Raw genomic sequence first — 20,894 nt, 5'->3', positions numbered from 1 at the left:
GCGAACCGAGGCCGGAGCCCGGACGGCGGGGCGGGGCCGGAAGTGAGGTCAGGGAGCGGGACTGTCGCGGCCGGCGCTCATTGGCCGGGGAGGCGCGGTGGGCGGGGCGGGGCTCTCGGCAGCGCTCGCAGGGTGTTCCAGGTTCGTCTTTGCCGGGTTCCTGGCGACCCTCGTGCCGCGCGCCCGGGGCCCTGCCTGCATCCCCTTCCTGCACGCCCGGGCCGGTAGGTGGTGGTGGGGCGCCCAGGGGTGGGGGTCGGAGACCGGGGACCGGGGACCCGGACCCACTGCAGGGGGCGGGAGTGGACTTGCGGCCACGGGCTCCTGTACCCATTGGAAGGACTGTCCTCGTCCGGGAGCCCGAAGACTGGGGCAGCAGCCCAGGTCCGCGAGCTCAGGGCCCGCCAAGACCGCGTCACCGCTCAGTATCCTCCGTGCAAAGTAGTCTCAGAGCGCTCTGGGGCCGAGTGGCCGAGAAGCGGGAGCAGCAGGCAGCGTCCGCCTCCTCTTTTCGGTTTTGCTTCCCCACTTCTTTCCTGCTTCAGCCATTGCTGGCTGGCTGATACTCCCTAACTCCAGATCTACCCTAGCCGTAGTCTGGGTCCCTTGGGTCTGGCGCGTGAAGTGGAAGGTGGAGGGCCCTGCGTGATTTTGGACGATTCCTGCCCTTTCTGTTGTCTTTTGGGAAGGGATGACCTCTGTGCCCCTTTGGCTCTCACGGTCTGTTGGGTGACGGGTCATTTTTATATGGCCTTTCTAGCCATGATCTATCTGGTAAGCCCAACCAAATGATTGGGCGGGGTTATGCAAATAAGGTGCTTGTGCTCCACCAAGGAGATTGGACAGCTTGCCAGTAGTGTAAATTAGGTGCCTGGAACCGTAACGAGGGGATTGGTTAGTTTTGCCATCTGCTGGGCTTAAAACGAGCCATCCCAGAAGCAGAAAAAGGGACCTTAAACTACCACTAAGAAAAAAGTTGGGAGCTGAGTCTATCCTTTGGACCCGGGATCCCTGAACTGAGAACCTCCTAGACCTAGGAGACAGCTGTAATACCAGAGACAGTGCAAGATGGTGAGAAGCTGCAGCAGCAGAACTTGGAGGCTGGCAGGAGACTGCACGTTGGTTGGGCTTCCCAGCCCAGGGAGCAAGAAAGCTGAGAGCCTTCTGGCAGGAGGCTTCCTGGCAGAGTAGGGTGCCTCCAGGCACTGGGCAGAGCTGGGCTTACTGACCCACTGAACAAGAAAGCCGAGCACCTTCATGGAGGAGGCTTGCTGGCGGTGTACAGTGCCTCTGGGCACTTAGTGGAGCTAAAGAGCTCTGTACCACTTGCCCAAGCAGGGCAGAGTCTATGCCGGCCCAAGGGGCCCAGGGCTAGGGAAAAGCCTACACATGGACACAGCCAAGAAGCTGTCCTGACTGAAGAACTGTGTCCTGAGTTGTTCTTGATCCTGGATTGTAACCTGTTATTTCCCTAATAAACCCCATATTCATGAGTATGGCCTGTGAATTCTGTGTGATCATTGCAACGAATTATCGATCCCAGCAGAGGAGCAGAAAGTGCAATGGGAGGGACAGCTGCTGTCAGAATTGGTAAAAAGGTTGGAGAGAGAACGTATGTCTGGCCTCTGCCTCTTAGTAATCAGCTTTGGGTTGTCGATCTTGATTCTCCTTTCCCCTTGTGAAGTTAGACGAGGAGGTCTGGCACCGCCGCCATGCCATTTTTACACTATGTAAAACAGCCTCTCCTGCCTGGGGCGCGGGTCTTGGTAGAAGAGTGGTCAGCTCTGGGGCAGCCTGTGCCCATTTAGAAAGAGACAGGAGACTGAGCACTGGGATTAGAGTCTAATAGACTCTGGGTCAACTGTGACTAGCTGCTCGACTTTAGGATCGTCACCTCACTTCCTTTAGACCTTGGTTTCCATATTGGTAAAATTGGGCAGCTGTCACTTGGGTGTGAGGCCTCTCCTGACCACTGTACATAATATCGCAGCCTACCTACTCCTTCTCATCATTCCATCCTTTTTTACAAGTTTATTGATTGTTTCTTACCCCCGCTGGAAGGAACATAAGTGCTGTTAGTGCAAGGGGATTTGTTGGTTGTGTCCCTGTGGCAGTGCCTGGGACGTAGCCGGTGCTCAGTAACTGTTTGTGGAATGTTGTCTGGCAGGAGCAGGTGCTGCACATGGTGTCTGTGGTTCCACAGTGAGTGGCTGTCCTTTTGCCTAAGACTGCTCTGCCCCCTTCCCACCCCTGTGGCCCTTCTTCCTTTCTGATGACAAGTCAAGGAAGGAGGGTGACGTAGATTGAATTGTGTCCCCCAAAAATGTGTGTCAACTCGGCTAGGCCATGATTCCCAGTCTTATGTGATTGTGCACCATTTTGTTACCTAATGTGATTTTCTTCTGTGTTGTAAATCCTACCTCTATGATGTTATGAGGTGGGATAGGCTAGGCAGAAGTTATGTTAATAACACAGGACTCAATCTATGAGATTGTTGTTAGGTGCCATTGAGTCAGTTCCCATGCATAGCGACCCTGTGCACAACAGAACGAAATACTGTCTGTTCCTGCACCCTCCTCACAATGATTGCTGTGCTTGACCCCATTGTTGTACTCGCGGTGTCCATCCATCTCATTGAGGGTCTTCCTCTTTTTCGCTGACCCTGTACTTTACCAAGCATGGTGTTCTTCTCCAGGGGCTGATCCCTCCTGACAACATGTCCAAAGTATGTGAGACATAGTTTCACCATCCTTGCGTCTAAGGAGGACTCTGGTTGTACTTTTTCTAAGACAGATTTGGTCGTTCTTTTGGCAGTCCATGGCATATTTCAATATTCTTCGCCAACACTGCAATTCAAAGACATAGCTTCTTCTTTGGTCTTCCTTATTGTCCAGCTTTTGCATGCATATGAGGCGATTGAAAACACCATGGCTTGGATCAGGCACACCTTAATCCTCAAGGTGAGCAAAAAAACAAAAACCAAACCCACTGCCGTCGAGTCAATTCCGACTCATAGCGACCCTACAGGACAGAGTAGAACTGCCCCATAGAGTTTCCAAGGAGCGCCTGGCGGATTTGAACTGCAGACCTCTTGGTTAGCAGCCGTAGCGCTTAACTACTATGCCACCAGGGTTTCCCCTCAATATAACATCTTTGCTTTTTAGCACTTTAAAGAGGCCCTTTTTGCAGCAGATTTGCCCAGTGCAATGCGTTTTTTGATTTCTTGACTGCTGCTTCCATAGGTGTTGATTGTGGATCCAAATAAAATGAAGTCCTTGACAACCTCAATCTTTTCTTTGTTTATCATGATGCTGCTTATTGGTCCACTTGTGAGGACTTTTTTTTTTTTTTTTTAATTGTGTTTTAACTGAAAGTTTACAATAAAAGTCAGCCTCTCATACGAAAACTTATACACACCTTGCCATGTAACCCTAGCTGCTCTCCCCCTAATGTGACAGCACACTCCTCCACCCTGTATTCCACGTGTCCGTTCAACCAGCTCCTGCCCCGCTCTGCCTTCTCATCTCGCCTACAGGCAGGAGCTGCCCACATAGACTCTTCTGTCTCCTTAAGGCAAGAAGCTCACTCCTCAGATTTTTGTTTTCTTTTTATGTTGAGGTGTAATCCATACTGAAGACTGTGGTCTTTAATCTTCATCAGTAAGTGCCTCAAATCCTCTTCACTTTGAGCAAGCAAAGGTGTGTCATCTGCATAACCCAGGTTGTTAATGAGTCTTCCTCCAATCCTGATGGCCTGTTCTTCACATAGTCCAGCTTCATGAATTGTTTGGTCAGCATACAGATTGAATAGGTATGGTGAAAAGATACAACCCTGATGCACACCTTTCCTGGCTTTAAACCATGCAGTAGCCCCTCGTTCTGTCCGAACAACTGCCTCTTGATCCACGTATAGATTCCTCATGAGCACAATTAAGTGTTCGGGAATTCCCATTCTCCGCAGTGTTGTCCGTAATCTGTTATGATCCACACGGTTAAATGCCTCCGCATAGTCAGTAAAACACAGGTAAACATCTTTCTGGTATTTTCTGCTTTCAGCCACGATCCATCTGACAGCAGCTATGATATCCCTGGTTCCACCTCCTCCTCTAAATCCAGCTTGAACTTCTGGCAGTTCCCTGCCTATATACTGCTATAGCCAGAATGATCTTCAGCAAAATTTCCTTGCATGTGATGTTAATGATATTGTTCCATAATTTCTGCATTTGGTTGGATCACCTTTCCTGGGAATAGGTATAAATATGGATCTCTTCCAGTCGGTTGGCCAGGTAACTGTCTTCCAAATTTCTTGGCATAGACGAGTGAGCACCTCCAGTGCTGCATCCATTTGTTGAAACATTTCAATTGGTATTCCATCAATTCTTGGAGCCTTGTTTTTCGCCAATGCCCTCAGTGCAGTTTGGATTTCTTCCTTTGGTACCATAGGTTCCTGATCATGTTATTTCTTGAAAGATTAGGTTTTGTCTAAAGCTAATCTCTTTTGAGATATAAAAAAAAAAAGCGAGCAGAGAGACAGGGGGACCTCATACCATCAAGAAAGTAGTTCTAGGAGAAGCATGCTTCCTTTGGATCCAGGGTCCCTGCGCCAAGAAGCTTGGGGAAGATTGATGACAAGGACCTTCCTCCAGAGCTGACAGAGGGAGAAAGCCTTTCCATGGAGCTAGCACCCTGAATTTGGACTTCTAGCATAGTAGACTGTGAAAGAATAAACTTCTGTTTGTTGAAGCCATCCACTTGTGGTATTTTTGTTATAGCAGCACCAGATGACTAAGACAGAGGGAAAACCCAGAAATTCCACATTCCCTCAGACTGGCCAGGGACTGACTCCTTGCCCAGACACATTCCTAGGACGCCAGGATGGGAGCTGAGAGATAATAATACTCACCAACTCCTGTGTCCCCAGGCACAGTGCCTTGCCCAGTCCTCCCTCCCTGCAGCAGGCAGGTGGCCTGCTTATCCCCATTTTACAGATGAGGAAGCTGAGGTTCAGAGAGGCCAAGCAACTTGCCCAAGGTCCTACAGTCAGGCAGACCAGGGCTCTAGCCCAGGGCTCTCTGACGTCAATCCCTGTGCTTTGCGCTTTCCTACATTCCTGACATTTATCTTCCCTCCTCCCTCCTGCCATCTCACTCTCTTTACTGTGTGCCTGCTGGTCACAAGGCTCAGGGCTGGGGCTTCAGGCCTCCCCAGGGCAGAATTCTGGTGTTTGGAGGCTGTGCTGAGTCAGAGCTGGGGTCCCTCCTGAGGACGTCACTATTCCCCTGCATTCTTTGTTTTGCATAACCCCAAGCTCTGGCCCTCACCTACTTTCTCTGGGTTACTCCTCTGCCTCCAGGGTTTTGGATATGGACCTTCTTCAGTTCCTGGCCTTCCTATTTGCCCTGGAACTGTCTGGGATGGGAGCCACAGGGACCCTGAGGACTTCCCTGCACCCGAGTCTGGAAATCTGTATCCTTCAGAGTTGAGAGTGGGTGACTGAGGGGCCTGGAGGTGAGGTCGCTATACCCATAACCCCTTGGGGGATTCCAGGGATGGAGCAGTCCCAGCCAGCAGGTACAGGGGAGAAAGGTAAGATGCTTTAGCCAGACCTTGAGCAAGTCAGTTACCTTCTGAGCCTCAGTTTCCCCATATATCAAATGGAGAAGACAGCTCACATCTCTGAACCAGGAGGGCTCAGTGAGGTTGGTACAGGTGCCCAGCACCTGTGTATCAGACCCTGGGCGGGAACTCAGGAATTCTGTAATACTCTGGATTTCTCGCCCGTCTTGACCCTGGTGTGCTGGGCCACTTCCTCTGGGCCAGGCTTAGGGGACACAGAGATGAGTCAGGACCAGCCCCTGGCTTTGAGGAGTTCACAGGCCTGGAGGAGGAAGTGTCCATATAAATCAGCCTTGCGCTCTTTGACCAGTGTCTTGGTGGGGCACAGGAAGGGGTGGGGGGACCCTGTGTTGTGGCTTTTCAGCCAGGTCTTGAAAGAATAGGAACTTGTAGAGAAAAGGGTGGGGCATCCAGGCAGAGGACACCGTGAGCAGAGGTGTAGAGCGGTGGTGGGAGATGGCGGGAAGACCCCAGGGAAGAGGAGGCAGGAGCCAGGTCCTGGAGGCTTGGGCTCCAGCTATTGGGTATGGAGTCCCTCGTCAGCTGGACGAATAACACATTCCAGGATACAGACACTCCTCGGACAGTTAGGTCCTTCCGTGGCGCCCCAGTGGCAAGTATCCATGGCCCCTGGGCATTCTTGCTGGTGGGGATCGAGACCACTGGACCTGCCCAGGCAGGAGTCTTGGTGGCAGCCCCTTAACTTACTCCTGCCCAGACAAGAAGATGTTTGAGGTGAAGCGCCGGGAGCAGCTCCTGGCGCTGAAGAACCTGGCACAGCTGGATGACATCCACCAGCAGTACAAGATCCTCGATGTCATGCTCAAGGGGCTCTTTAAGGTGCATGCAGGCCAGGAGTAGCTCAGGGTGCCGGCCTGGTCTTTCAGTGTGGGTGGTACCAGCGGCCTTTGATGTGGGCACTGAGGGATGAATAGGAGCTCCCTTGCGGGGTGGTGTGCAGTGAGGGGCGACCTGCCTGCACAGAGGAGTTGCAGTGGGTCTGAAGACAGTCGGGTGGACCAGGCCATGCGGGGCCCTGCAGAATGCTCAGCCCAGGCGGGTTCCTCCAGGTGCTGGAGGACTCCAGGACGGTGCTCATTGCTGCTGATGTGCTCCCAGATGGGCCCTTCCCCCAGGACGAGAAGCTGAAGGATGGTAGGTCTTCCCAGCCCCACCTGTCCCTGACCACTGCCATCTTCTCCAGCTGCTCTTCCTCTCCTGTTCTTGTCACTTCTTCCTGCCTGGAAGCACCGCTTCAGAGCCAGTTTCTGTCCTCTTGACACAGATGTGTTCCTTGTGCCACCCTGTGCATGGGGCAGGGGAGCTAGGGAGGAGCCTCTGCCCAGTGCCACTCCAGGGGCCAGGGCAGGGTCAGCGGGCCATTGGAAGAGGTGGGGGGCACCCCTACCCTGCTCCTGTGGTAGGAAAGGGGTGTTCCCATTTAAAGGAAAGAAGACTGAGGCCTGTGAAAGTGGTTGAGCCAGTGGTGGCAGTTAATCAGCACCCTTTGCTTTTGTCCTGAAAGCTCCCATAAAACTAAAAGCACTTCCAACTCATGGCAGTCACATGTGTGTGGAGTAGAACTGTGCTCCATACGGTTTTCAAGGCTGACTTTTTGGAAGCTAAATCACCAGGTCTTTCTTCCGAAGCGCCCTTGGTGGGTTCAAACTGCCAGCCTTTTGGCTAGTAGTCGAGCGCTTAACTGTTTGTGCCACCCAGGGACTCCCTTAAAAGCCCACCCCCCTTAAATTCTTTTTGAGATAAGGTGGGGCAAACAGATAAATAAGATAAAAGAATCAGTGTTCAGTGTTCCTCTATTCCGTCTTCCAAGAATTCCTCCCCGGTGGTCATTTCCCCCCATCTACCGGTTACATTTTAAAAATAAATTTCTTCGGCTACCGGGCCTGGGAATGGATGGAAGTAGCCCTTATGTATTGAACGGGGGCACTTTATAAGTATCCTCTCTAAGCTCCACTATAACTCTGTGAGGAAGGCAGTACCTTGTTTCCAGATGAAAAAGAACAAGTGGTTTGCCTGGTGATTCAGCCCACAACTCCAGAGTCCTGGCTCTTACTCTGAACCAGGCTAACTCCCGAGTCCTTTGAAGTTCAAGACTATTCTGACACCAAGGGGTCCCTGCCCCACTGGTCTGACCACCCACCTGGCATTTCTTTGGAGCCAGCCTGTTATTTCTCAGGGCATCGCTGACCAGTGCTGATGAGAACTGCCTGGGTCCTGTGTGTGAGGGTGGCTGGAATGGGGGCTGCCTCCATGGCCAGTATGTAGTCATTGTTCATGGTAACCTGGGTCTGGGGGACCCGTAACCATGATAGACATGCTAACTAACCTCAGTCTAAACACACCTTTTGATCAGAGAAGGGACATTAGTGGACAGGTGGTGAATTCAAATAAGATCTGTAGATAAGTTATTAATATCATATCCACGTTAATTTCCTGTTTCAGATCATCATACAATGGTTACATAAGATGACAATATTAGAGGAATCCGGGTGATGGGTATATAGAAGTTCTGTGTAGGATTTTTGCAGCTTTTACGTAAGTTCTAAAATCATTTCAAAATAACAAAACCCATTGCTGTTAAGTTGATTCCAACTCATAGCGACCCTATAGGACGGTACAACTGCCCCATAGGGTTTCTAAGGAGCAGCTGGTGGATTCAAACTGACGACCTTTTGGTTAGCAGCCAAACGCTTACCCACTGTGCCACCAGGGCCCACCAAAATAACAAGAAACATTTTTAAAATAAAATTGGAACAATGTTAAAAAAACAAGATCCGTTCCCTAACATTCTAACAGAGCTGACCCCACAGACACTGTAATTGTGTTAACACCAGTGTCTGGCTCTGGACATTTGGACGCCACGTTGGGGGAGCCGAGCCCAGTGAGCCTGTCATGGGTTGCATCAGCCTCCACATGCAAAGTGACACCCATCCCTCTGGGCCTCACCCTGCTCCGTCCTCTAAGCAGAGAGACACAGGGGAAAGAGCTCGGGGCTGGGAGTCAGACAGACCTGGGTTTGCAGCCCAGATTTGTCCCTCGCTAGTTGCCTGAGCCTCAGTTTTCCATCTGTAAAATGGGAACAGCAGCCACATTCCCCTCTACAGGTGGTTCTGCAGGCTCCATGAGCTGGTGGACAGAAAGCCTTTAGCATGCGCCGCTCTTGTGGTCAGGGAACACCGTTCCCGTCTCTGAATAGTGTCTGGAGGCTGCCCGGGGGCAGGCAGACGGGCAGTAGGAGCAGCAGCCCTGGCCACTCCTCCCCTCTCACCCAGCCTTCTCGCACGTGGTGGAGAACACGGCCTTCTTCGGCGACGTGGTGCTGCGCTTCCCCAGGATCGTGCACCACTACTTCGACCACAACTCCAACTGGAACCTGCTCATCCGCTGGGGCATCAGCTTCTGCAACCAGACAGGTGTCTTCGACCAGGGGCCCCACTCACCCATCCTCGGCCTGGTGAGCACCCGGGTGGAGGAGCTGGGGAGCCCTCTGTCTAGGGGTGGACTGGGAGCCTGGCATCGCCTCCAGTGCGGCCTGAATATTGATGCTTGGCTGCTTCTCTGTGGTGGGCCTCAGGGCGCCCCGATCACAGAGCCCCCATCTCAAGGGGCTGTGCTGACCTGGGTCCCTAGGGGTCGTCACCTGGCCTGAATCTGCCCAAGCCTTGGGCGGGGTCCTCGTGTGAAGGAAGTGACCCACAGGTGAGCAGGATGCAGGAGGACACAGATGTGACCAGCTTTTCTTCATCCACAGATGGCACAGGAGCTGGGGATCAGTGAGAAAGACTCCGACTTCCAGAACCCGTTTAAAGTAGACCGCACAGAGGTGAGTGGTGGGACCCGGCCATGTCTGCTCTGTCTCTGCTGGGGTGCCTGAGGGGCAGCACTACGGCTATGCATTTGGAGCAGGATGGGCCTGGGTCCAGACCTAGCATGCACTGGGTCCTTCGACCTTAGCTTAGCCCTGTCTGTCTGTGGGGTGTGGTGTCAGCTTTGGAGGGCAGTCCTGAGACTGTGAACACACCACCCAAGTGAACAACAGGCACCTCGTGTTGGGTGAGCGTCGGCTGCTGGGGAGCTCAGGTCACCCTCTTCCCTGCCCTTGAGCCTCTGAGCCCCTGCCTGGCTCCGTCCTCGTTCCTGGACATGCCCTTGGTGCAGGGGCTGAAATGGGCTCTGAGCCCTGGTGGCTGCAGGTTGGGACAACAGATGGGGATGCATACAATAGAGAGGGGAGGGATCAGAGGTGGCAGGGCGGGAAGGGCTCCGTGGATGACTGGAGGACTAGACTGGCTCACCCCTGGCGTAGGGAGGGGTGGCAGGGCCTGTGAGGGGGCTAGGACTTTACCCTCCTTACAAGTTAACAAGCTAGCCTGTTACTATGTCATGGATGCTGGCAGAAGACGATGAGACGTGACTTTATTACTGTACAAGCAGTAACCAGAGTGTCAGCACAGTGGTGTTGGTTCCTCTTGTCATCCAAGTCCCCCTGGACTGACGCAGAGGGACCCAGGTGGATTCTATACACACAGTAGGTTTGCATCACAGCTGAGGGTCCCTGAGCCTGGGAAAGTCACTGCTCCTGTAGTGAGCAGTGTGAGGGCAGTGGTAGTTCAGTGGTAGAATTCTCGCCTTCCATGCGGGAGACCTGGCTTGATTCCCAGCCAGTGCACCCACGTGCAGCCACCTCCCATCTGTTAGTGGAGGTTGCATGTTGCTGTGATGCTGAACAGGTGTCAGTAGAGCTTCAGACTAAGATAGATTAGGAAGAAAGGCCGGGTGACCTGCTTCCAAGTATCAGCCAGTGAAAACCCAATGGATCACAACAGACCATAGGAGACCCAGATCTGCAGCCAACCACGTGGGTGGCGCAGGACCAGGCAGCGTTCTGTTCCGTTGTGTGCAGGGCCGCCATGAGTCTGGGCTGACTTGATGGCAGCTAACAACAGCAACATAGTAAGCAGTAAGCATGCCCGCTCTCTGTCCTGGGGGAGATACTACCTCATCCTTCCAGGCTGTTCTCTGCAAACACAGTCCTAGAAATGACCCAGGTGAAGGGTGGTCAGGGCCTTGCAGTCTTGGCCCACCCAGCAGGGACACTCAGGCCCCTGACAGATTGCCTCCTCCGACAGCCCAGCTCTCAGTGCTCCACTTAACTCACATTTGCATTTGAGTGTTCTTTTCAGCCTGATGGGTCTGACTGGTAGAGGCTAGGACCGAATCTGTCCAATTGACCTCATACTGTGTTTAATTAAGGCTACTACCACAGGACTCCAAAAAGCAGGGTGAGTCCAGCCTATAGTGTCAACTTCAACCGTGTCCTCCTGGGCCCCGAACTTCTGCGGGACCCCTAGATCTTATTTTAAATCCCCTAAAAAACCAAACCAGTTGCTATCAGGTCGTGACAACCCTATGTATGTCAGAGTAGAACTGTGCTCCATGGGGTTTTGAGCAGCTTATATTTTAGAATTAGATCGCCAGGCCTTCCAAGGCACCTCTGGGTGCAGTCTAACCTCCAGCCTTTTGGTTGACAGTGAGTGCTTTAACCATTTGCAGTATCAGAGACTATTTTAAACAATCAGGATATAATCTAAAGCCAATCTATTATCCATTACGACCCACCCAAGAGAGTTTAGGCTGACCTGTTAAGCTTTGCCATCATTGCCAGTAATTACAGGGAGCATTATTAGGACTAGGTGGCTACTGCTGCCCATAAACAACTGTATCAAGGATCCCCGAGACCACCTGAGGTTCAGTGATTCCCTGGGAAGAGCCAGGTCTTAGCACATCGTTTTACTTGCAGCTGTTAATTATTCCAGCACATGGATATAAAGCAAAGCCAGCGAAGGGAAAAGGCACCTGGGCGAAGTCCCAGGGGAACAAAGCACAAGCTTCCAAGTGTCATCTCCCAGTGCAGTCACAGGATGCGCTTGGTTCCCCCAGCAACGAGTAGTGACAACATGTGCAAAGTATTTTTTACCAGGCAAGGTCACTGGAGACTCAGTGCCCAGGGGTTTTATCAGGGGCCAGAGAGGCCCTGGGTGGCGCAGATGGTTTGCACTCAACAACTAACCTGAAGGTTGGACTTCGAACCCACCCAGCGGCACCACACAAGAAATGCCTGGCAATCTGCTTCTGTAAAGATTACAACAAGAAAACCCTGTGGAGCAGTTCCACCCTGTAACACGTAGGATCACCATGAGTCAGAATCAACTCGACGGCACTGGGTTTGGCTTTGTCACGTAGGCACCCTCTACCTAGTATATAACGAAATGCCGAACTTCCAGGAGGAACGCAGGTTTCAGCGTAAACTAAATTGTTTTTGTACGAACAGTTTAGGCACAGTGAGCCACTCTCATCAGTTAGGGTGGTGAAAACACTCCCAAAATTCGAGTTCTCAAACACCAGCCAAGGGCCTACCTTGTAACCAGGCCCTTCAAAATACAGCAGCTGGACCTGCTGCGTTAAGGTTTTCTGCATAGCACCATACGCTTCTAACGTGGCTGAACCAGGAGTGGACCAGGCCTAAGCATTTCGGAGAACCCCTATGAAGTGTAAGGGGCTGTGGGACCCCGCAAGGGGAGCCAGTGGATTTGTTCCAGCAGCAGGGTTGGGGATACAGCTTTCCTGACTGATGCAGCTGCCACCCTGTCTTAGTCACCCAGTGCTGCTGTAACAGAAATACCGTAAGTGGATGGCTTTAACAAAGAGGAATTTATGTCTTCACGGTCCAGCAAGCAAGAAGTCCAAATTTTCAGGGTGTCAGCTCCAGGGGAAGGCTTTGTCTCTGTTGGCTCAGGAGGGAGGGCCTTGTCATCAGTCTTCCCCTGGACTAGGAACTTCTCAGCACAGGAACCCTGGGTCCGAAGGACGTGCTCCTTCCTTGGTGGTGTGAGATCCCCCACTCTCTGCTTGCTTCCCTTTCCTTTTATCTCTTGTAATATAAAAGGTGGTGGAGGCCACACCCCAGGGAAACCCCCTATACATTGGATCAGGGATATGACCTTGGTAAGGCTGTTACAATCCCAGTCTAATCCTCTCTAACATAAAATTACAATCACAAAATGGAGGACAGCCACACGATACTGGGAATCATGGCACAACGAAAGTGATACACACATTTTTGAGGGGACATAAATCAGTCCATGACACACCCCTTCACACAAAACCGAAATGACACATCCCCCAGGGTTGCTTGCTTCGTCCTTGATCCTAAGAAATGGCCTAAAGAGCAGCCAGGGCCTCACATTCTTGGCACATCCCAGGGCATGCCGGGACACTCAAGGTCGCAGCAGACGGCACGTGCAGAGATGGCTTCATTGCTGTGATGCTGACCCTCCATCCCCGGCAGGCCGTGGGCACCTCTCTCAGAGGGGGAGGGCAAGAGCATGGACCATAGAGAGAATCAACACCAAGCTCAACAGAGCCAGCGTCGTCATAATGGGCTCTGCTAGGACATCACCAGAGCAGCACCCTATTCTCCTTGCCTCTTGTTGGCCAGGGACAGTGTGATTTTATTCACTTCTTGATACCCAGAGGGACGTGTCCACCAGTAGCACCCCCGGCCCTCCTCACATACTTCCTCCTTGCTTGTGGGGGTCCTACTCATGGACACATCACTGGCCACGGCCCCCTGTCCCTGCTCTCAGGGAGAGCTTACAGTCTGATGGAGAAGGCAGCAGGGAAACCCAGTCCCAGCGCAGTACCAATGGAGGAGGGAAGCATAAGGGGCTGTGGGACCCCCACGGGGGAGGCTGACCCAGGTCTGCCGGTTGGTGGAGGCTATGGAAGGGGCTCCAAGAGAAGTTTCCACAGAGATTGCAGACTTGGGGCTAAGGTTTGAAGGATGCGTAAGAGTTGCTCGGTGGACAAGCTGGGAAAATCTTCCAGGCAGAGATGCGAGCTTGTACAAAGGCTCCGAGGCAGAGCACAGTTCATTCAGTCATCAGATATTTAGTGAGCACCTACTGAATCCCAGCTACTGGAGAAGCAGACTGAAGAAAACAAGGTCCTGCTCTCGTGGGACTTACATTCTAGTTGGGAGAGGTATGCAGTAGCTAAAATACAGATGATAAATGATAGGTGATGACGAAAGCTGTGGAGAAAAAAGCAGGGTAAGGTGGTTAAGGAATGCCACGGGTAAGGCTGGGCCAAAGTTGCTGTTTCAGATGGTTGGACGGAGCCTCACTGAGACGACCTCGAAGAAGTGAGGGAGCCAGTCATGTAACTAGGGAAGAACATTCCAGGCTGAACCGCCACAAGGACAAAGGCCCCAAGTTGGGAGTGTATTTGGGGGCGACTGTGAGCAGATGGGAACTCTAGTGGCACAGTGGAAAGCACTCAGGTGCTAACCAAAAGGTTGGCCATTCAAATCTGCCAGCCATTCTACGGGAGAAAGATGTGGCAGTCTGCTTCTGTAAAGATTGTTGTTGTTAGGTGCCATTGAGTCGGTTCCGACTCATAGCGACCCTACGTACAGCAGAACGAAACACTGCCTGGTCCTGCACCATCCTCACAATCGTTGTTATGCTTGAGCCCATTGTTGCAGCCACTATGTCAATCCACCTCATTGAGGGTCTTCCTCTTTTCCGCTGACCCTGTACTTTACCAAGAACTGATCCCTCCTGACAACATGTCCAAAGTATGTGAGACATAGTCTTGCCATCCTTGCTTCTAAGGAGCATTCTGGTTGTACTTCTTCTAAGACAGATTTGTTCGTTCTTTTAGCAGTCCATGGATATCCAATATTCTTCGCCAACACCACAATTCAGAGGCATCAGTTCTTTGGTCTTCCTTATTCATCGTCCAGCTTTCGCATGCGTATGAGGCAATTGAAAATACCATGGCATGGGTCAGGCGCGCCTTAGTCTTCAAGTTGACATCCTTGCTTTTCAACACTTTAAAGAGGTGTTTTGCAGCAGATTTGCCCGATGCAATGCATCTTTTGATCTCTTGACTGCTGCTTCCGTCGGTGTTGATTATGGATCCAAGTAAAATGAAATCCTTGACAACTTCAGTCCTTTCTCTACTTATCATGATGTTGCTTATTGGTTCAGTTGTGAGGATTTTTTCTTTATGTTGAGGTGTAATCCATAGTGAAGGCTGTAGTCTTTGATTTTCATCAGTAAGTGCTTCAAGTCCTTTTCACTTTTCAGCAAGCAAGGTTGCGTCACCTGCATAATGCAGGTTGTTAATGAGTCTTCCTCCAACCCTGATGCCCCGCTCTTCATAGAGATTGAATAGGTATAGTGAAAGAATAGAACCCTGACACACATCTTTCCTGATTTTGAACTACGCAGTATCCCCCTGTTCTGTTCAAACAGCTGCCTGTACAGGTTCCTCATGAGCACAACTAAGTGTTCTGGAACTCCTATTCTCTGCGGTGTTATCCATAATTTATTATGCCCCACACAGTCGAATGCCTTTGCATAGTCAATGAAATGCAGATAAACATCCTTCTGGTATTCTCTGCTTTCAGCCAGCATGCATCTGACATCAGCAATGATATCCCTTGTTCCGTGACCTCTTCAGAATCCAACTTGAATTTCTAGCAGTTACCTGTTGATATACTGCTACAGCCGCTTTTGAGTGATCTTCAGCAAAATTTTACTTGCGTGTGACGTTAATGATATTGTTCAGTAATTTTTGCATTCGGTTGGATCACCTTTCTTGGGAATAGGCATAAATATGGATCTCCTCCGTAAAGATCACAGCCTTAGAAACCCTATGGGGCAGTTCTACTCTATCCTGTAGGGTTGCTATGAGTTGGAATCAATTTGACTGCAGCAGGGTTTTTTTTTTGTTTTGTTTGTTGGTATGAGGAGACAAGGTCAGAGTGGTAGGCCAGATCACAGAGAGCCTCAGAGGTCTTCAGGCGGCCTTGGCGTTTACTCGAGACATGGAGAGCCGGGTGACGGGCTCTGACTTACCCTCTAGAAGGATCACCGTGGCTGCTGTGTGGAGAATAGTCAGTGGTCAAGGTGGATCCAGGGACACAGGTGAGGTGGCTACTATACTTGACCATTTGGGAGTTGATGGTGACTTGAAGTGGGGCAGGGGGGTGCCCCAGTGAAGATGATGACAAATGGTCAGATTCTGCTTATATTTTGAAGGTAGATCCAACAGGATTTCCTGATGAACCAGATGTGGTGAGACGGGGGCATTGCCCTGAGCAGAGGGCACAGTGGGCAGATCCCACCTTCATAGCTAACTGCGTGGCCAGGATCAGCATGAGTCTAATTCCCACCTGGAAGTGGATCCAGTCCTCACCTTCCCACTTCTCCATCCTCATTGTCAGGTGCACGCAGCAGTGCTCCCTCTCATCCCCAGCCATTTGGGCTAGGTCAGAGGGTACCAGGTACAAACACAGGGGTCCACGTGACTCCTTCCACTTCAGACCAGCGGCCCCCAATTTGAGGTTTTCCTTTAATCTCTCAGGATACCAGTCACAAGTTCAGGGGTCCCCAGGCCCCTAACTTCTGACCTGCTGGCAAAGACTGATAGAATCCACATAGAGTATCTATACTTACAGTGACCTATTTATTATAACCAGGAAGGATATAAAGGAAGAGACACATAGGGCTAAGTCTAGGAGGGGTCCCAGGGCAGAACTCCCATGTCCCCAGGGGATGCACTTACTTTCACTGAGCCTTTATATCGGCCTCACCACATGGCCGTGATAGATTACATCATGCCTGCTGAGGCTTAGTCAGTACTGGGCCCGCAGCCAAGCCTCACCGGGGGCCTTACCAAGTAGCCATGGTCACATCTCATGAGGTTTACTCACTATCTAGCCCCCAGGTGGTGTGGCACTCAGGAACCTAGAACAAAGGGCCAGGTTACTTTCTGTACCTCACAGGCATTAAGGAAGATTTTGGGCCTGAGTATCTGCAAGTGGGGCTGCGCCATTGCCTCAGACGGGAAGACTGTGGTAGGAACAGGCTGAGGAGTGGGACGGTATCAGGAGTTTGCTCCTGGACCAGGAGAGCATGAATGATGTCAAGGCAGCAGCTGGGCATATGACTCTTAATTTCAGGAGAGGTTGAAGTGGAGCTTCAACATGAGCTGTGAGAGTCCTAGCTATGGAGAAGGTATCGAAAGCCAGGGGACTGGACCAGTCAACCAGAAGTGCCAGGGCAGGTGGAGACGTAACCCAAGGACCAAGGCCTGGGGCTCAGCTGCAATCAGAATTTGGGGGAGTAAGGGGGAGGTAACAAAGAGCACTGAGAAGGAGCAGTCGGCATGATAGCAGCAAACCTGAGAGAGCCATTTCCCAGAGGCCAAGTGAAGAAAGTATTACAGGAAGGAACGAGTGGTCAAACGCTGCTGGGAGGACAAGGAAATGAGGACAGACTTGACCACTGGATTTGGTGATGTGGAAGTTGTCAGAGGTCTTGATAACAGCTGCTTTGGTGGAGGAGGGGAACAAAAACGCGATCAGATTGGGAGAATGAGAGGAAAAGAAGGGGACACGGCAAGTAGAGACGAACCTTTTGAAGAATTGTTGCAGCAAGGAGGAACAGACATGGGAGCAGAGCTAGAGGGAGGTGTGGGGGTGTGGGTTCAAGGGAGCTTTGTGGTCTGATGGGAGAAACTACAGCCTGTTTGTACATTGTCAAGAATGATCCATTGGGGAGGGAAGAACTGATGCTGAAGGAGAGGGAAGGGGAAAGTTGCTGGAGCCTTTTCCCTCAGGAACTGAGGAGGGGCGGGATCTGTCGCCCACAGGAGGGGTTGGCCTTGCGGGGAGGAGCCTTAACCTTGACTGGGAGGGCCGGCAGAGTATGTAGGCACAGAACCAAATGAGTTGGTGGGTGTGGTGGTGGGAGCAGTGGCCAGGGCTTCTAGAAATTGTCTAGAGTGCTTCCGTTCCCTGTGAAATAGGAAGCAAGGTTGTGTTCTGAGTGAGGAGAGGTGCTGGAGGAGAAGGTGTGTCAGAGGGTGGAGGGTGAGTGGACCAGGGAAATGTCCTGGGTTACCAGGCAGCACATGGACCCATTAGAGATTGTTGTTGGGTGCCATTGTGTCAATTCTAACTCAGAGCAACCCCATGTGACAGAGTAGAACTGCCCATAGGGTTTCCTAGGCTATGATCTTTACAGAAGGAGCCCTGGTGGTGCAGTGGTTAAGCCCTCAGCTGTTAACCAAAAGGTCGGTAGTTTGAACCTCCCAGCAGCTCCCCAGGAGGAAGATGTGCGGTCTGCTTCTGTAAAGATTACAGCCTTGGAAACCCAGCAGGGCAGTTCTACTCTGTCCTATAGGGTGGCTATGAGTAGGAATGGACTCAACAGCAATGGGTTAATGGAATCTTTACAGGAGCAGATTGCCGGGTCTTTATCCTGCAGAGCCACTTGGTGGGTTCGAACTGCCAGCATTTTGGTTAGCAAGCAGGCACTTACCTGCTGTACTGCACAGCAGATGATGGACAGTGAAAAGGGATAGGAACGACAGGTGGTAGGTCCTGGCAGGTGAAGGTGTTAGGGAAGAGGAGGGGATGGCCAGAGTGAAATGCTTGAGGTTGGTGGGCAAGGTCACCTGCAGGACTGCAGAGCAGGATTTGCTGGAGGGCAGGAGGAGCGAGGTGGGCTGGGGCCAGGGACCTTGAAGGCCAAGCTAAGGAAGGACCAAAGTGGGTGTGGGGAGACCTTGGGAGACTCAGGAGAGAGTTGGTGGTGGCTAAGCCCAAGTGGAGGTGACGGTGGGGCTAGCAATAGAGAGACAGAGAGTAGATGGGTTTGGGAAGTAAAATGAACCAGGCCTTGGCCATGGACTCGCTATGGAAAGGGTATAGCGGGCATGGTGGTGCTCCTTGTTTTCTGCCATTCTCATCTAGGCTAGGTGTTCATCAGCATGGGACGCTGGGAGAGGACTGGGTTTTAGGGAGGTCAATCCATGCTGAATTATGGTGCATATTTGGGACATCGTAGTGGACATATGGGACAGGCCGTTAGATATGGAAATGCCAGTTGAAGGATAATTGACCGTATAGGTGGAACAGAAGCCATGGTATAGGTGAGACAGTCCGGAGAGAGAGCAGAGTGAGAAGAGAAGGGCCTGGGGGTTCCCATCTTAGAGAGCCCCTACCAAAGTGCTCACCTCCTCCCACCCTTGCTGGCCCTGTGTTCCCACGCGCTGTGGAAGCTGCAAGCCTGGGCACCATCCTCTCTTCCTCACTCCCATCCCTTTGTCAGGGTCTGCCTGCTGCTAGTCTCCTTCCCTCCTCCCTCAGGCGTGGCCGGCAGGGCTCCCCCCACCCTGGGAGGAGGAGTTTGTTTCTTTTCTTTCTGATGCCCTTGCAGGTTCACACCTCAGCATCTGGCCCTCTGCCTGGAATGTCCTTCTCTTTCCTCCCACTATTTGCTTGGCCAACCCCTGCTTATCTTTTCTAAGACCCACTCAGCAGTTTTCCCCAAGCGCCTTGAGTGGTTGATGTGTCTGGGGGCTCCCTGAGGGCAGGGCCTGTGTCCAGGCAGCCTTTCTGTCCCCACACCCCACAGGGAACCTGGCCTAGAGCAAGCCTGTCACAGTGTGGCTCCCAGGAGACTAAACCAAGCTGCTGTGTTCTTCCCTCAGTTCATTCCCAGCACCGACCCTTTCCAGAAGGCTCTGAGAGAAGAGGAGAAACGCCGGAAGAAAGAGGAGAAGCGGAAAGAGATCCGAAAAGGCCCACGGATCTCGAGATCCCAGTCCGAGTTATAGCCCCGGAGCAGCTCAGGGTCCGAGGGGCCAGGAGGAGGCCACGTGGGAGGAAGAGGCAGCAGCAGTGCAGCCGAGGTGCAGCGGCAGCAACTGTATGGTGAGAGCCGCCCCGTGTAATGGGAAGGCCACATCTGCTTGTCGCCTGGGGAGCCAGATCTGAGCCTAACTGAAGGGCCTGGACTTCCTCCCAGGGCCTCCCTGGAGGGACGCCGCAGGGGCCTTCAGAGGCTGCTGTGCTGCGGTTGTGACCTCGTGGAGACTACTGGCGGAGAGGGGAGGACCCTACTGGGCCCTCCTGGTGGGTGGAGCCCTTTGTGAGGGCAACAGAACAAGGCTTTGGGGCATGAAGTTGCCACGCCTACTGCTGGCCCTACCCACTGTCAGTGAGCCCCCCTGGCACAGGTCCCAGCCCCTCTGCAGAGACAATAAAAGCCAGCAAATCCGATGACTGAGGCTGGTTTGGGCCTAGGCCTCTGCAAGCCCTCCAGTGGGTGGGAGTGAGGGGCCCCAGGGACATAGAAAGCAGCAAGGAGGAGGCCCGTCTCATCGGGAGGAGCCCGGGCCCTCATGGTCCCTCGTCAGCACTGCACTTGGCGAAGATCAGTGTTGGGAAGGGACCCAAAAGTGTCCTGGGAGGGTGTTCAGCCCAAGGAGACCTTGGAGCAACATGGCCTCTGTCCTCAGAAGCCTGAGGAGCAGTCATTGAGCAGGGCCAGGGGAGGCTCAGCTTGTCCTCTCAGACAGCATGCTCTGAGACCCTAGGCATGTAGGTGGGGGCCGGCTGCAGCTCCGCAGGGGCTGTGCATCTCACTGCCCCGGCTCGGTGGGATGGTGAGCTCGTAGCCCCAGGAGACGTGAACCAGAGACCTGTGGCTGCAGGGCAGAGCAGCCTTATGCTTTCTGCCCCTTCCAAGCAGAGGCGGGGGTGGGAGGCCCTATAGGAATTCTCCCTCGACCCCTTTGGCCTAGCCAGGCCGGGCCCTGCCTGTAAAAAGCGGAGAGATGAACATCCCCAGACCTCCCCACTCCCACTGACAGTGCAGGCCAGACCTGGGCCTGGCCTCAGCCTCCCTGTATTGGAGCTTCACCGGCAGAATGATCTGCCGATGGCGGAGCCTCTGCCTAGCCCTGACCTGGCTCTGAGGCTGGGGCCTGGCCAGCCTCCGTCCTGGGAGTTCTCCCAGAGTACTCATCTCAGGGCGGTGAAGGGAAGCCAGGCCTCCGGGAGGCTTCATGGAAGGGCCCAGAACATCCCCCACCCCATCAGTCAGGAGGAGTTAGGAGCAGGAAGCAGCTGGAAGAGAGAGGGGTGTTGGAGGCTGGGAGGAGGACTAGACAAGTTTTCCCTTCACAACTGCCTGGCAACCACCTGGTCCCTCTTGCTGGGCAGCGGAGGTGGGGTCTGGTTGTAGGACTGACCTCAGATACCTGGGCTCCATTCACCTTTGCCCTTCGCCCCCTCCCCCAGCTGTGTGACCCCAGCCATGTTTCTGTGAGAATTACGTGAGATGACAATGCCAGATTTTAGGAACCCTAGAGGGCTGTTTGCACTCGACCACTAAC

The 20,894-nt window shown here is 52.6% G+C and overlaps 1 protein-coding gene across 1 annotated transcript; it reads left to right on the top strand.

The window, feature by feature from the left end:
- The first annotated feature begins 120 nt into the window (after positions 1-120).
- CCDC134 (coiled-coil domain containing 134) lies at positions 121-20,271 on the top strand. The gene is made up of 7 exons (XM_003419736.4): positions 121-224; positions 5,353-5,465; positions 6,334-6,455; positions 6,686-6,770; positions 8,909-9,090; positions 9,388-9,459; positions 19,206-20,271. Exons 2-7 carry the CDS (start codon positions 5,363-5,365, stop codon positions 19,329-19,331), a joined length of 690 nt encoding a protein of 229 aa, XP_003419784.1. The 5' UTR covers positions 121-224; positions 5,353-5,362; the 3' UTR covers positions 19,332-20,271.
- Positions 20,272-20,894: the final 623 nt, after the last annotated feature.

Source organism: Loxodonta africana, chromosome 4 (assembly GCF_030014295.1).
Source record: "Loxodonta africana isolate mLoxAfr1 chromosome 4, mLoxAfr1.hap2, whole genome shotgun sequence".
In the NCBI taxonomy this organism is placed as follows: Eukaryota; Metazoa; Chordata; class Mammalia; order Proboscidea; family Elephantidae; genus Loxodonta; species Loxodonta africana.
Note: the sequence above shows the minus strand (reverse complement) of the source record. Positions and strands in the feature narration are given on the sequence as shown.

Excerpts from the sequence above, each read along its gene's own strand:
- CCDC134 (XM_003419736.4), top strand. The coding sequence starts at position 5,363 with ATGGACCTTCTTCAGTTCCTGGCCTTCCTATTTGCCCTGGAACTGTCT. Across the intron at positions 5,466-6,333 it reads GCACCCGAGTCTGGAAATCT|ACAAGAAGATGTTTGAGGTG; the intron begins GTATCCTTCAGA and ends ACTCCTGCCCAG. Across the intron at positions 9,460-19,205 it reads TTAAAGTAGACCGCACAGAG|TTCATTCCCAGCACCGACCC; the intron begins GTGAGTGGTGGG and ends TTCTTCCCTCAG.